The 15,063-nt window shown below is 37.9% G+C and overlaps 1 protein-coding gene across 1 annotated transcript in view; it reads left to right on the top strand.

Annotated features, from left to right (window-relative positions):
• The window catches only part of LOC137653565 (protein hobbit-like), a 572,883-nt gene that overhangs the window by 193,306 nt on the left and 364,514 nt on the right, over positions 1-15,063 (top strand). Inside the window, 3 exon segments of the mRNA XM_068387072.1 lie at positions 346-510; positions 7,675-7,875; positions 14,210-14,301. Of these exon segments, the coding sequence (XP_068243173.1) occupies positions 346-510; positions 7,675-7,875; positions 14,210-14,301 (458 nt within the window).

The following is a 15,063-nucleotide window of genomic DNA, read 5'->3' as shown; positions in this document are numbered from 1 at the left end:
CACTTTTGCAGATCTTAAATATTTGTTGTTATGCTCCTACAGACACCAGCTTCAGTAATGCTATACCGCCATTGTTGCTTCCTTTCTTCCATCTTACTGTCCAACCTCTTTTAACTATTACCTCCTAGTGTAACTCTAGATGCACTTAGGCACTGAATGGCCTCACAGACCCCAGCACAGGGCGGTATACCCAAATTTAAATTTTTGTCCAACTTCTTTAATGCTTCCTTGATTAGATTTTCACCTCTAGTGAAAGTTTAGGTACAATTTATTCTTGGAAACTGCTGTTTAATACTGTAATTATTTTCATTTACATGAAGATTTATGATTGATTATGGATTTCAGCTATCAGAACGATGAAAGTGGAAGTAGGCGCACCGTGGTCTGATGTAATGATTGAACGTACCATGGCATCTTTGAAATTCTATCATGATTTCTCATGTGAAGTCAAGTCTTTCACTGCTGCGTATGGACCTTGCTGGGAACCTGCTGTTGCTCAGTTTAATATAGGTTAGTTTATATTATGTATTTTTTACAGCAAACATAGTTTCTTTTGTGAGTTGTTATTGTTCCTACTTAAATAAAAACCATTGTCTTAGGAGGTTGTTTTCAGCATAGCTGGAATTTGGCTGTTAAAGATTTAGTGGGGTGTCTAGTTACTGACGGGTGGTTGGGAAGCGCTGCCCCATGCCAGCACGCTGAGTAGCCAGTTTGTTTTCAGCTGCCGGAGAGTGAGAGTACAGATATACTCCTGGTGCTGTCAACTGGCTATTTTAATCTTTTGTTTTATCTTTTAGGTAAATGTTGGCAGTTCATTGAATGTGATGGATATTAACAGAGAAGTAAGGTTTTGCAGTTTTCGCGATAACTGTAGCTAAGTGACAGTTATCTGTGTACCATTACAATATGCTCTTTCTTGTTTTTGTGTAACAGCACTCCTGTTACTGTTTATTCCTACATGAGTGGGAAGAAGTTTCTGCTACTGCCAATTTGATTGAGAGGGCCCCGGCCTTATCTTCAGCATCTTTCCATGTCCTGATAGTGTTGAAGACATATTACTTGGTACTTCTGTTTCTTCATAGATTTCCTAAGACAGTCGTTGCCATTGGCCAGAAGCCCAACAATTTTGTTTCTTCACAGTGTCTTGTGATGAAAGGGCTCCACCCTTTTTTCCCCTTTATGGACAAAGTCCCAGAGACCAATTAGTAGGAGTAGCGTATATGAGGATTAGGAGCTTATGCTACTATCGGATCTCTGTCTCATACAAGACCGAGCATGAGCGCTGCCGGTTGGACATTAGCATTTGCTCTTAGGTCATTCCTGAGACGTTATATGGACATCGTGCAATATCTCATTACTCGCCAATACTGCTCCTTGATGTCAAGAGCTGGTATCTCAATTGTGCTTGAAGGATTGTTGTGACTCCTGTTATGACCCCTCCAGCCTGGCCGGGAGTACTGTAGGTGTAGTTGACGACATGTCCTCACCTGCAGGGGTCCAGTCACACCAAAATTGAGGACTACTGGGAAAGGAAAGAAACAGTTGTGACTCAACTCCTCCCAAGGGTCATTTTGACCTCTCCTTCAGGAGAGGAGTCTCCAGCTACTGTCTACCTCTGAGTGAAGATTGTGTTCTCCCATTAGGTGGGTATCATCTTCATCATTATTATTATTATTATTATTATTATTATTATTTGCTAAGCTACAACCTTAATTGGAAAACCAGAATACTATAAGCCCAGGGAGTCCAATAGGTAAAGGAGCCCATTGAGGAAAAGACATAAGAAAACAGTGTGTCTGAGTGTACCCTCAAGCAAGAGAACTCTAACCCAAGACAGTGGATGACCATGGTACCGAGGCTATGGCAGTACCCAAGACTATAGAAGAACGGTTTGATTTTGTAGTGTTCTTCTAGAAAAACTGCTTATCAAAGCTAAAGAGTCTCTTCTACTCTTACCAAGAGGAAAGTTGCCACTGAACAATTACAGTGCAGTAGTTAACCCCTTAAGTGAAGAAGATTTTTTTTCAGTTATTATACCGTTGTAAGGTGTATCAGGAAAGAGGAGAATATGTGAAAAATAGACCAGACTATTTTGTGTATATGAAGGTAAAGGAAAAATGAGCTGTAACCAGAGTGGTATCCAATGTAGTACTGTCTGGCCAGTCAAATGACCCAATAATTCTCTAGTAATAATATTTCAATGGTTAGCTGGTGCCTTGGCCAATCCACTATTTTCTATGAGAAACGAGAAATCCATGTCCTCTCTAGCATCATTCTTGGCAACATCCATGACAATGAGAGAGAGACTGGTTTGCACTTTACACTCCTGATCACATTTACTGATTGCTGAAGCTTCTGGATATATGGCCCTGGTGTGGTCATGGGGAGTACGCCTCAAAAGCATGGGGAAGTGCAATCAGCTTGGGGAGTTTTTTTTTTTTTCCACGGATGGTGGAGTGTGAGGTGACCACCTCACTACATGTGCTGGAAACTCTTCCTCGCAGGATGCCAACAACACTTAATCTAAGGAAGGCTCTTGCAGGTAGGACCTTGATGTCTTTTTTGAGGGAGCAGGCAGCTAAGGCAACTTCACCCTTGTGTCTCCGATGTTTCTGATGATCCCTTTAGTGCACCCTAAGCCAAGTAGCACATAATTAGGCTTTTAGCCTTTTGATAAGGGAAGTGCTGAAGCCAGAAGGCTGTAGGAGATTATGGAGTTGTTAAACTTGTTATTGCATATTGGTGCCCATCCCCTCTTTAGCTACAGTGTCATTCCCCTGTGCCTCTCACCCCAGTGCCTGTTACCCCTGCCTTTTGTTTTTGACCAGGGCCTGTGGTTCCTTCCCCCTCAGTGCCTGTGACCCCAGATTGTGTGTCTGTGATACTATTTCCGGTGAGTTTGCCTGCTGTTTCCCCTGTGGCACTGTCCCCCAATGTTGTGGTTCCTTACACGGTTTCTCCTGTTGTGGGAGCTTCATCATTGATTGTCGCTCAGATTTCAACTTCTCTGAGTGCAGAGCTTGAGGAGAAAGTTGGTAAATAGAACAGATCAGTTCATTCTCTTTCTTCCTTGTCTTCCTTCTCCTATTCTTCAGATTCTGACACTTCTACAACAACAACAAGTTGAAGAAGTTCAAGAAGGACAGTCATAGTTACAAGAACGGTCTCTTAACAACACCACCTCTCTTTGCATGGGGAAGGGTTCAATGACACCCAGTTTGAACCTGTCTAACCCAGTAGCCAGGTGGGACAGACATGCACTGTCCTGTGTGTGCCCAAGTGTACCCTCTGTCAACAATGTATTGAAGGAGTTAGGGTGCCCTCTTTTACCTTTTTTACTTGGAAAATTGCTGTATCCTGTATTGAGAGTATGGCCACCAGTCTCAAGTTTGAGGCAGAGTAACTCATGGTGTTTTTCCCTGTGAGGAGCATCATCTTCAATGGTCTCTCAGACATTGACTTTTCTGCTTGCAGACCCTGAGGAAAAGATTGGTAGGAGAAAGCAAGGTCACTCCTCTTCCAGCTATTCTACCTTATCTTCCTCGTCTTCCAATTCTGTTTCTGACACTTCTTCAAGTAACAAGAAGAAGAAGCAGGAGTTGAAGTCAAAGGAGGCAATGAATAGTTGCAAGAATAGGTCTCTTGACAACACCACCGCTCCTCAATGAGGTTTGGATGACACCCAGGTGGTCCCCGTCCACACCCCTTGCCACTGACTCATCCAGTGAATGCTCAAGGTCTTCTGTCTCTTCCATGATTGGTACTAGAGATCATTCTCTCCCTGATGACTGGTATGTCTTCAATGTCTGGTTATGAAGGTTCTGTCTCTAGTTCAAAATACTAATTTTCTCTGGGAGAGAGTAGCTCTCCAGAACAGCCTGCCACTCTGAAGTTAGAAGTACTCAGGATTCTTTTGGCTAACAGGTACGAGACCCTGTCCCAGTACTAATGGAAGCATAGAACCCTGATTTCAAGTGTTCCTTTGTGGATGTTCTTGCCCTCACAAATTGGGTGAAGCATCCTTGGCACCACCTTCAGTTAGGACCCGTGTCACTGATCGGAGCTTTGGTGCTCCGCAATGGTCAAGGCCTTCTCTGGAGATACCATGATTAGACCTTGCTAATTTGGTCCTGGATCTAGTTGATAACAGTTCTGTGAATCTGAGAACTCTCTTCTTTTCAGTCAGAAAACAAGATCCTGACACATGCACTCATGAGACTGATTGTTTCATGTGCCAGAGTCGTCTACATCATCACCTCTTCAGATTTATCCATCAGTCTTCGAGCACTGTCGGGGTGACTCCCCCTGAAGGATTCTGTTGAAGGCGATGAATGCAAGAGTTGATGGGAGAAGTACAAGAGGAAGGCAAAGTTTGGGTGGATGGATGAAGTACAGAAAGCTCTAGGTGATAGGAGAATAGATGTGAGAGGGGCAATAGAGCGTGCTAGAAATATGAATGAATGGTGAGCGATTGTGACGCAGTTCTGATAGGCCTTGCTGCTTCCTCCGCTGAGGTAGTAGGAGTAGGGGATTAGGCCTATTAAGCTTCATTTGTGGTAGATAACAGGAGAGGGTAGGCTGTGGTTAGATTAGGTTAGGTTAGGTTGGGTTGGGTTAAATTTTAAGCCTAAGATATTGTGTTCTTTTCTGATATTTACACACTGCTCTTTCAGGACATAGTAACTGTCATCCGGATCATTAGTTACCTATTTGAGAGACAAGATTGTAAAAGACTCAAATCTGAGATAATTTTCAACCGAATTCTAGGTTTTGGCCACAAATTTGGGAATAAAAGACAAAGATAGGTATCTCCACATTCTGGAAGATGACATGAGATGAGATGAACCTTGTAATTTGCTTACTCTCTTGGCTGAAGCTAAGGCAAAGAGGAAGATGCTCTTTAAGGTAAGGCGTTGTTCAAATGTTTGTAAGGGGCTTGTCTTAAAACCCGTAGAACTTATGTCACATCACAGGAAGGGGGGTTTGAGTTCTCGAGGAGAGCAACACTACTCAAAACTTCTTATGAGAGCTGAGAGTTCCCAAGACCAGGAAAGGTCAAGCCCTTTCAGTTTGAATACCTGGCTCAAGGCCAAGTGGTAGCCTTTTGCAGTGACTGAAAGAGACTTCTTGTTTCTTAGGAACACCAAAAGGCCTTCAATCAGTGGAATAGTGGCCTTGAGTTGAGCAATATTCTTCCTAACACACCAATCACAGAAGATTTTCCACTTTGCCTGGTATGCTGCAGAAGACTTTCAGAGATATCAAGAAAGCTGTTTCGCGGTTTGTTTCGAGAAGCCTTTCTTTCAGAGGAGGTGCTGGATACTCTCCAACTGTGAGGAGACAAGCAATATACTGCATTGTTAAATTTTATTGTGTGGTTGTCAGAGCAGGTTTGACCATTCCAGAAGTTTTCTTGGAACTTCTTTGAGAAGTTCCAGCAGGTCCGAATACCATTCCCCTGTTGGCCACTTCGAAGCTACTAGCATTACTCTGATTCCCTTGGATGTTTGGACTCTTCAATTTCTGATGATCAGAGAGAATGGTGGATAGGCATAAAAGTCTAGTCCTCTTCTTGGGAGTTGGAATGAGTCTTCCATTACTGCAGCTTGGTCTGGGACTGGAGAGCAATACACCGGGAGTTTATGATTCAGGTAAGTACCTCACAAAGTCACACATCTCTTCGCCACTATTATTATTATTATTATTATTATTATTATTATTATTATTATTATTATTGTTATTATTATTATTATTATTATTATTATTACTAACTAAGCTACAACCCTAGTTGGAAAAGCAGGATGCTGTAAGCCCAAGCTCTCCAACTGGGAAAAATAGCCCAGTAAGGAAAGGAAACGAGGAAATAAATAGACTACTAGAGAAGTAATCAACAATTGAAAAAAAATATATTAAGAAAAGTAAAAATAGATTTTTCATTTATACACTACAAAAAAAAAAAAAAAAAACGAGAAATAAGGTAAAACGGTATCTCTTCCACTGGGAGAACGACCACTCCCTACAGTACTCACATGGTGATTTCTCAGAACATATTTTACCTTGGCAAGAAGACTAACCGGGTATGGATCTACTTTTACTTGCCTCACAAATGTACCACAGGAGCGTCCATCATAACCCGGCCAGGAATCCTTTGAATTTGAGATATTAATCCTAAAGCACACATATTCGTAACTTACAAATAATGATAGAACTCAAATGACAGTGAATATCAAAGACACTAAAAGCACAAGCACTTAGCACTATAAGGGCACGATGAGGGCAATGCGGAGGTCTGATCGCAGAGAGAGAAAGTTGGGTATGTCATATCCACTTCATGACCAGGTGTTGTGTGGAAGCACTATGAATAAGTGTTATGCGCCATATGCTCAGCAGTTGCCTATCAACGAAACAGGATGCAATCAAACCAATTTTCTTTTGATCGTTTGGTCCTAGAGAAAACGAGACTAGGAGTAAATCATATAAATGTCTCAGAAATTTTTATATGCATAGGAATAAATAAGATTTTATGCAGTAAAAGTATTTACAAAATCTGCATTATATAGAATCAATAAAGAAAGGATGTAGTGAGAAATACTGAAAGAAGGAAATAAGGATAATAAGAAATAAGAAGGGAATAAGGGTAATATGGAATAAGAAAGGGAATAAGTATATAATGAATACACATAAACTGAAATGAACAGGAAATATGTGTGAATAACAGAAATGAAAGGGAAATAGAAATGAAGGAAGAATGAGAGAAACCTTTTAGCCTTTGTGCCAACATTCCATATACAGTACTTGAAGTATCTTTAGTAAATATGTCTTTACAGCAGTGAACTCTACTGAATGGTGATGTAATGTTTGCAGTTTAAAATTTTGCTTTGTGCTTCCTGGTCTATAGCCCATGTATAAGTAAACTTTTAGTGTATTTGTTTAATAACAGTATCTTTAGTTTAACAGTTTTATTGTACAGTACTTCTAAAACCTGCCCATATATCACAGCATTATTCTCCACTTCCTTTTCTTCCTTGTTTTTTGGGGTAATACCTTTTGGTTGTCAATAAATGTTCCCACATTCTATTTTGTAATTCAGGGCACCTTTTGTGGGATCATTTGTTACGCTGTAGAGTTCACTCCCACAGTTTTTCTGTCTATTTTCCTTTCCAGTCCCAATAATTTCTTTATTGCTTATTCATATTTTCAGCCTTCTCTATTCTACTTGTCTTTATTGAAACATTCCTTGGCCCTTTTTTTCTGATTCTAATGTCAACACCAGGCCACCTGTATTTAACACCTCTCATGGACCCCTTTTCTTCACACCTTTGTAGCTTCTTCCATTAAAGTTATAAACAGAACACCAGCTCAGTGCTAAACATTGATTGAAACTATCATTTATCTCAACAAGAAGTAATATTTATATGAAATAAGAAAAACATACATACATATACCAGTTATATTCTCATTGATTAAAGAAAAATTGTTTAGGAGAAAGTGTTTTTACTGTTTTAGATTGAAGTACAGTAGTAGAATTTCTATCGTAGATATTTTTTAGATATTTTATAGATTTGTAAAATAAATTGTACTGTAATGATATACAGTAGTGTGTAATGATGAATTTTTTAACATTCACATATTCTGTATTCATAATTTAAATTTTTATTTTGTTCAATTCCACAGCTTTAGGTTTGATTAATCAGCCCTCACGTGATCCATCAACACCGCTACCTTGGTGGGATAAGATGCGTTTGCTCTTTCACGGACGACTCACTCTCATGGTAGAGCGCATGACCCTCCTATTGCATGCCTCCCTTGACCCCTACAATACTACAGAGGAAATGGAACTAACCTGGATGAACCTTACAATGGATTGGACAAATGGTACCAACAATATAATTTATTTTTATCATTTCCTATGATTTTACTTACTATAATTACATATAGTATCTTTTATAATCATTTTGGTTTGGCTTTGGATTCCTCCTATATGCAAGGGTTTTTACTTGGGTAATGCTTAATATGTCAAAAAAATTTACCTGTGATAGGAAAGTCATTTGAGAAAACTCTTATAACTAGCCATGTATGACTTATAATTAGCCATGTATGACTCATATTGCTATAACAGCAATGAAGCACATTCATTCCTTGAGTCATTAGTATAATGCAACAGACAGCTGCTGAGATCAAGTCTTGGATGTCTCTATGAACTGTATAATTCCAATATTATTCTTCATGCAATTCATCTTATATACCAAAAGGAAAGTTTCGTGTAATAACATATGTTTTAGGGATATGAAGCCATTTTTCCCTATCAAACATGATTAACTCTGAATAGCATTGGTTTGTACTAATAAGGAACTCTCCCTCTTATGGTTAAATATCAAGTCTTGTAAGTCTTATCACATTTGATTGAAATATTTTTCTTCATATTTGTTTAGATACCTTGTTCTAAGTTAAAGATACAAGTAATATTTTTGCCCAGTCTTGTTGAAAGTATCTTGTATTTTTTGGGGCTGAGAGACATATATAGTCAACAATATAAAATAGTTAATATGCTATCCTAAATCGTAAAATTTTAACAGCTGTAAGTACTAGTTGATTATCATAAAAATTACAAACTTCTTATTACTATGCATACCAGCAGATGCAGTAAGAAATTACAGAACCAATGGCCGATTAGGCTTCTAAGCTAGTAAAGCTGTGGTTTACTATCAAAGGTGACTTGTTTAACCACTCATCTGCAAATTTTATTAGTAGTTTGCTGAGGAGTGATCACATATCAATGTTCTTGCAACTAAATTGAGTTTGTATAGTTATGCCTCAATATTTGCTGGGGCTTGTTAATAGATACCACTGCATAAAACAAAAATCTGATAAAGATTATACTGGCAATGTAAGATAACTCACCATTATCCTATCAACTGACCAATACTTTGGCATGGTCTGCAAACACCTTGAGTTCCACACTACATTATTATTTCTATGAACCTCCCCTGATGTTCATATTGCTTCTTCTCTTGAAGCTCAATTTATCAACATTTACTCCTAAAATTTAAAAAAATTCCCATTTGCCTCATGTTGAAGTTCAGGGATGAATGACTTAGCATATGTATCAGCAGTCCTCATAAGATTTTTATAAAGAAAAGTTGTCCTTACACGAGACAGAGAGAATGTGGAACAAGATCACCCATGAACAATTCCTGTGTCCAACAGTATATAGAATCACTAACAAATCTGAAATTGAAGACTTTCTTGAGTGCCAATAACCCACTGAGTCGCTACTATATTAATTAAGCTACTTCTTTATTAATGACAGGACTGAAATAAGGGAATAATTGCATCTCAAAAACTGTAACACCATTGAGTCACATACCCATAGTCACAAAACCCACGTATGTTGATATATTCTGCCCAAATTAACAGCACCTACCCTATCCGGAATAGGAAGAAGGCTTTATACTCCTTTGACAACTTACGTTCGAAGATACCATAACGGTCTGCCCTACCATCATTGGTTCATGGTCTTACTTTCTATTATCACCAGATATCAAAAATGTAAAACTAATTACCTGCATAACCTAATCCAGGTAACTGGCAACTTCAAGTAACCAATGAATATATTAACCATTGTTTGAAGTTAACTTTGTTCTTACGTATATACATACCTTTCATCCCATAAACAGAGATAATTTTTCAGCATTAGCTGGAACCAGCTGCTGAAATCATTAACAGGGTAGTCGACTACAGGGGTTGAGCAAGGGCGAGAAGCTCTGCCTCCCCACCTGCCAGAAGCTTTCCATTTTGTTGTCTGCTGCAATGAGTATGGACGTACAGTTGGACCATTAATGAATATTTTAATTATCCTTTTCTTTCAGTAAATGAGTGCTGGCTGTTTGATTTCTATGGATGTGAAGCAAGAGATTTGTACTTCCCTGGAAAATGGTGGACTTTACAACCAGAGTATGTGTAGACCAACTAGATTTACACTCTTTCTGTGCTTCTCTTTAGAGGTATGATTGTTTTTAAGCATTTCAACGAGCTGAGAGTAGGTGTGTGGCCTTCTGTATAGTGGCACGGATATGTCTTGATGGGGAGGAAGAGAGTTGAGCCTTCTCCACCATCTGTCTTAGCAACACCAAAGAATACACTGAAGAGGTCTTTTGCTTTTTCCATCCACTCATGGAATTCATCTGCTTCCGCCACTTGTGCGCACATGCCCCTGGCTTAACCCAGGGATTATTCGTCAAAATCAGTGGTTGGAGTACTTTGGCATACTGATAGAAACTGCGGCAGCAAGAGTATTTCTGTCAGGCAATCACAGCAGTACACTCAAATGGGTAGTGCATCCGTTTCTGATAAAAACAGAAATACCAGCTCAGGGTATACCTATCCTTGCTGAAAAAGCTTGTTCCTCACAGTCGCCTCCAACAGAGATCTTCTTCAGTGGTGTTTGAAAGATCACTGGTCAGCCTTCAAGAATTTCCCTTTACTTCCTGTTCCAACAGGACAGGAGGCTTGAGACAGTCTTATCTGCTGGTTGAACAAGGAAACTCTCACCATTGGAATCACACTCAACTCTCCGCCACCAGACGTGCAGCTGTGATCAGATGCATTAAAGGGCCCGGCCGGTAAGCCAATATATAGGGTATAGGATGAAAAACGCAAAATTCTGAAAAAATTCACTGAACTTCGTATGACTGTCTAGAATGAGTATACAAAATATTTTGTCAAAATTCCTCTTACTTTCATAGTTACATGGTAATCAGTAAAAGTAACTCAATAAGCCAAAAATATTGATCCCTACTAGAAAATGCAGTATTTCTTTTGTTATTGTAAATTTTGATAATCATTACATTTTAATTTAAAACAAATTGTGATTAATGGCATATGTATAGATTCCTTGAGTAACAAGACAGGATTTTATGATTACACCCTTCAGTGCTAGCACAAGCCTCAGAGAGAGTACACATTTGAGTTTGACCTCTGATATTTGCTCGCTTTTACGTCTTTTTCTTGGTTTCAGCAAGAATTTCATCATGCCAAAGAGGAAAAGACAATTTCAACATCTCGATCACATGAGAAAGAAGAAAATTCAGTCTAATAAGAGTTGAGAAGTGGGTAATATCGTCAATATTAGCAGAGTTAGTAAAGGAGCAACCAGGAGCCTAAAGAAGCAAGATATTGGGCAAAGAATTTTATTTGTAATTAAATCATGATAAATAACATTGTTTTGGTTTATTAATATCCAAAAAGGAACATAAAATTCATAATAATCATGATTTATTAATAATGCTTTTGTAAAAATACAAAGAAAAACTTTGAACGCTCGTATCTCAAAACTATACTTATTTCTATCATCTCCCTTAGTTTTAAAGATATACTGTAGTATTAAAATATGGTATATAACTTAGAAAGACATTATAAAACAATCAAATAGAGCCCTTTTTTTCCAATTTTTGTCACTTTTTTTTTTACTTTTTTCCCTGATTTATATTTGATCTTCTTCTTCTTCTTCTTTGTCTACATCTTTTCCCACTTCTATGTGGGGTCGATGTTTCTGGTCAGCTTTCTCCATCTACCTGTCCCACACCTCATCACCGGTTAATCCGTTTGATCGAAGGTCATCCTTGATACAGTCCACCCACCTTCGCTTTGGTCTCCCTCTCCTTCTCGTTCCCTGTACCTCCATTTCCATCACTCTCCTCCCAATATACTGTTCATCTCTTCTCATGACATGACCGTACCACCTCAGTCTACTTTCTTGGATCTTATCTGATAGTTTTCTAACTCCTGTGGTACCCCTAATTACTTCATTCTGTATCTTATCTTTTCTTTTCACCCCACACATCCATCTCAACATTCTCATCTCTGCCACATCCATCTTCTTCTCTTCTGTCTTCTTTAGTGCCCACGTCTCCATTCCATACATCATTGCCGGTCTCACAACTGTCCTGTGTACTTTACCTTTCAACTTAACCCCTATTTTCCTGTCACATAGTACTCCACACCCTTTTTTCTAATGCTTCCATCCTGCTTGTATTCTGTGGTTTATTTCTGCCCCCAGATCACCATCCTCTGCAACTGTTGATCCTAAATACCTGAAAATTTCAACTCTTTTCAATCTCTCTCCTTGTAAACTAACATCAGGTCTATATATTAGAGTAGTAATCCAGGGTCTTAATATTATCAAGGAAGGAGATAGAATTTGAAAAACACTCATTTTCAGGATAAATCACCCTGGCGTCACAGAACCAAAGGTCAGAGGCAAAAATCCTATGCAGAGTGGAGATGCTCTAAGTCACCTTATTAAGTGGTATGAATATCAAAGTCCTGTCCTTAAAAAAATGTCATTAGCCAGCCGGCCCCCTTAAAAGAGGAGCGGTGAATACACATGAATGACCTGTTTGTCTCAGGGGCGTGGTCAGAAGAAGCGTCTACTCAGGAATGTCCTAGAAGGTGGGCTACCTCTCTAGCACTGCAAGTACTCCAAGAACATTTAAGAGGCACTCTGTAATGTTGTTGCAACAACACAATTTAGTGGCATTCATCAATCGAGGGGGCACGATCCTCACTCAATCTGTGAGCTGACAAAGCCGATGCACATTGGGGTGGCATTCCTAGCTTTAGATTTGTCAGCCAGATATATTCTGTGCAAGAGGAATGTACTAGCAGACACACTCAGTTGCCTTTCTGCCGTTCAATCTAGTCCGTCTACAATCAACTGAGTGCTGATTACACAGGGACTCGGGATGACCCTGGTTGCTCTTAGATGACCACATGCCAAGTGGTATCCCAGTCTGTTAGCTAGTTGAGGTCTTTGTCAGCTACACTTTGAGAGGTACCACAAAGCCTTGAAGTACAGAACTTCACAGTTGAGGTCTTCCAGCAACCTCTCTTAGCAAAGGTTTTTTGTGAGGCACTGTCTGCATTTGAAGGTTTTAGTTTATAGTCATAATGATGAGTTTAAAAGAGGGCATTACATTCGACTTGCAATATCTAAGATTAATTAATTTCCAAAATTTGCATGTACAAAATGAATTTTTCCCATAAGAATACATTATTTACTAAATGCCCTGTGTATTGTTCTTTACAGGTAAATAACAGTATCCTATACAGTACTAATGTATATAACATTCACATACAATATTAATATTGTATTAAGTAATAAATACATAGCAAATTTTTATCTTTTCTGTTGTTTATGTTTATAAGTTGATTAACACTATCATATATGCTTTCCAAATCAGCTGATAAAGTCAAACTACTTAAGGATATTTTTTATTTCCTAAAAGCAACAGTTATTACTTGAATTATCATTTTTAATTTAGCATACTAATTTAAATAGATTTATTTGAAATATTTCTCTCGGTAAATAAATTCAAGAATAAGTTACACAGGATCATAAGTAGTCTAAATGTTTAAACTAATTAGCTCTACCCAAGAACAAATGAAGTCCGCACAAATGGACTAAGAAGTCTTTGAGACATATAAAATCCTTATAACTCCTTGTAATCTCTCTCAAAAGAAAATAATAGATACACTAAATAGATAAACAATGAAAATAGATAACCAAAAATGGCAAACATTATGCAATTCAATTGTTCTTAATTTATCAGAAGTGTTGGTTTTTCTTTTAAATATAGCATGTATGTGATTTCAGATTGAAAAATGATAGTTAAAATTCACATAAAATTTCTGATAATCTGGTAGGTCTTGTGATTTTTTTGTAAGGAAGCACTTATAAATGTTTAAAGTTACAACGTTAGATATACTGTATTTAACTCTGTCAACTCTGCTAAAAAACTTTTTCACAATTGTAAGAAATCTAGCAATAAATTTGCCCATGTTTTTTTAAACCAAAATCTCTCGAAGGGGGAGAGGCATTGTGCAAGGAATGACTGATTGTTCTGATGTAATGTGTACAAATTATTCTATTTAATCTCGGGAAGGATTTCATCGCCTCTGATGCCTTTACTTGTATTAGCATAGTTCTTTTGAATTGGTAGTTGCAATATTTTTTACAGAAGCATTCATAAAGTCTTCATTTCTAACTTAGAAGTAATCTAATCTCAAGTTAGGTACAGTATTTTGTACTGTAGAGAATTAAACTGGTCCAATATTAAATTTGAAAATTCAGGTTGGAATTTGAATTTATAGCATAATTCAATATTCTCCTTTAATTGAGATGGCTCATATATAATTCTTTTCCTTCCAGCCAAATTAATTTTTAAGGGAGACTTGAATGTATATGTAAGGACAGCATCCAAATATGATGATGCCAGGCTTCTTCATCTGCCTAACCTAAAGGTATGTTTTTGTCTACTGGTGTTTATTGTCACAAAGACTCCCCAGTAACCAATTGGTTTTTACTTTCAATCTGTATTATGGATTTTTTAAAGATTTTGTAGGGTTTGCTTATTTCTCATATTTAATGAAATTTGTAGTTCTTACATGTATATGTCTTTTGACCTTTAAAAAAAGGAAAATACTTCAGTTTTAGAAGAACGGACATTGAATCGTTAACAACGTAATTGGTTAATGACAGGTGGTGTGAGGAGGAAGCACCACCTACCTGCCTGCCACAGGCTAGTCACTTTTAACTTCAGTCACAACTAGTATGGACATAATTAGCTTTTTTACTCTTGGCTCTTTATGTTACATTGCTTTGTTGCTTCTTTTTCAGAAATTCAGTTTAAATAACCATTACCCATAAAATTTTTTAAATTTTCCCATTTCCCTCACTTCAGTAAACACATGAACTTAGTAAAAAAGGAGCATTCTAGCAATAGGTGGTAACTGATGCACCATTCTCTTTGTCTCCTTAATTTCTTCAGTCATCCAGTACTGATCAGACCTATATTACTTTACTCCAGATAGTTTTTTCTTATTGCAATACTACACATTTAAGATGCCTTCAAGTGGTTTTCTTAGCAATTACTGCATGGATCTTGCATAGGAATTGTTTCTAGAAGATCTTTATCAATGTTACACCAATCCACACCTGTACAGAACTTTATCATAGATTTACTGTTGTTGGAACCATCTGGTAAGGTCCTGAATGAAGTGAAT

This window comes from Palaemon carinicauda, chromosome 14 (genome assembly GCF_036898095.1).
Source record: "Palaemon carinicauda isolate YSFRI2023 chromosome 14, ASM3689809v2, whole genome shotgun sequence".
Classification (NCBI taxonomy): Eukaryota; Metazoa; Arthropoda; class Malacostraca; order Decapoda; family Palaemonidae; genus Palaemon; species Palaemon carinicauda.
The sequence above is the reverse complement of the archived record's forward strand: the minus strand, read 5'-3'. Positions and strand labels throughout refer to the sequence as shown.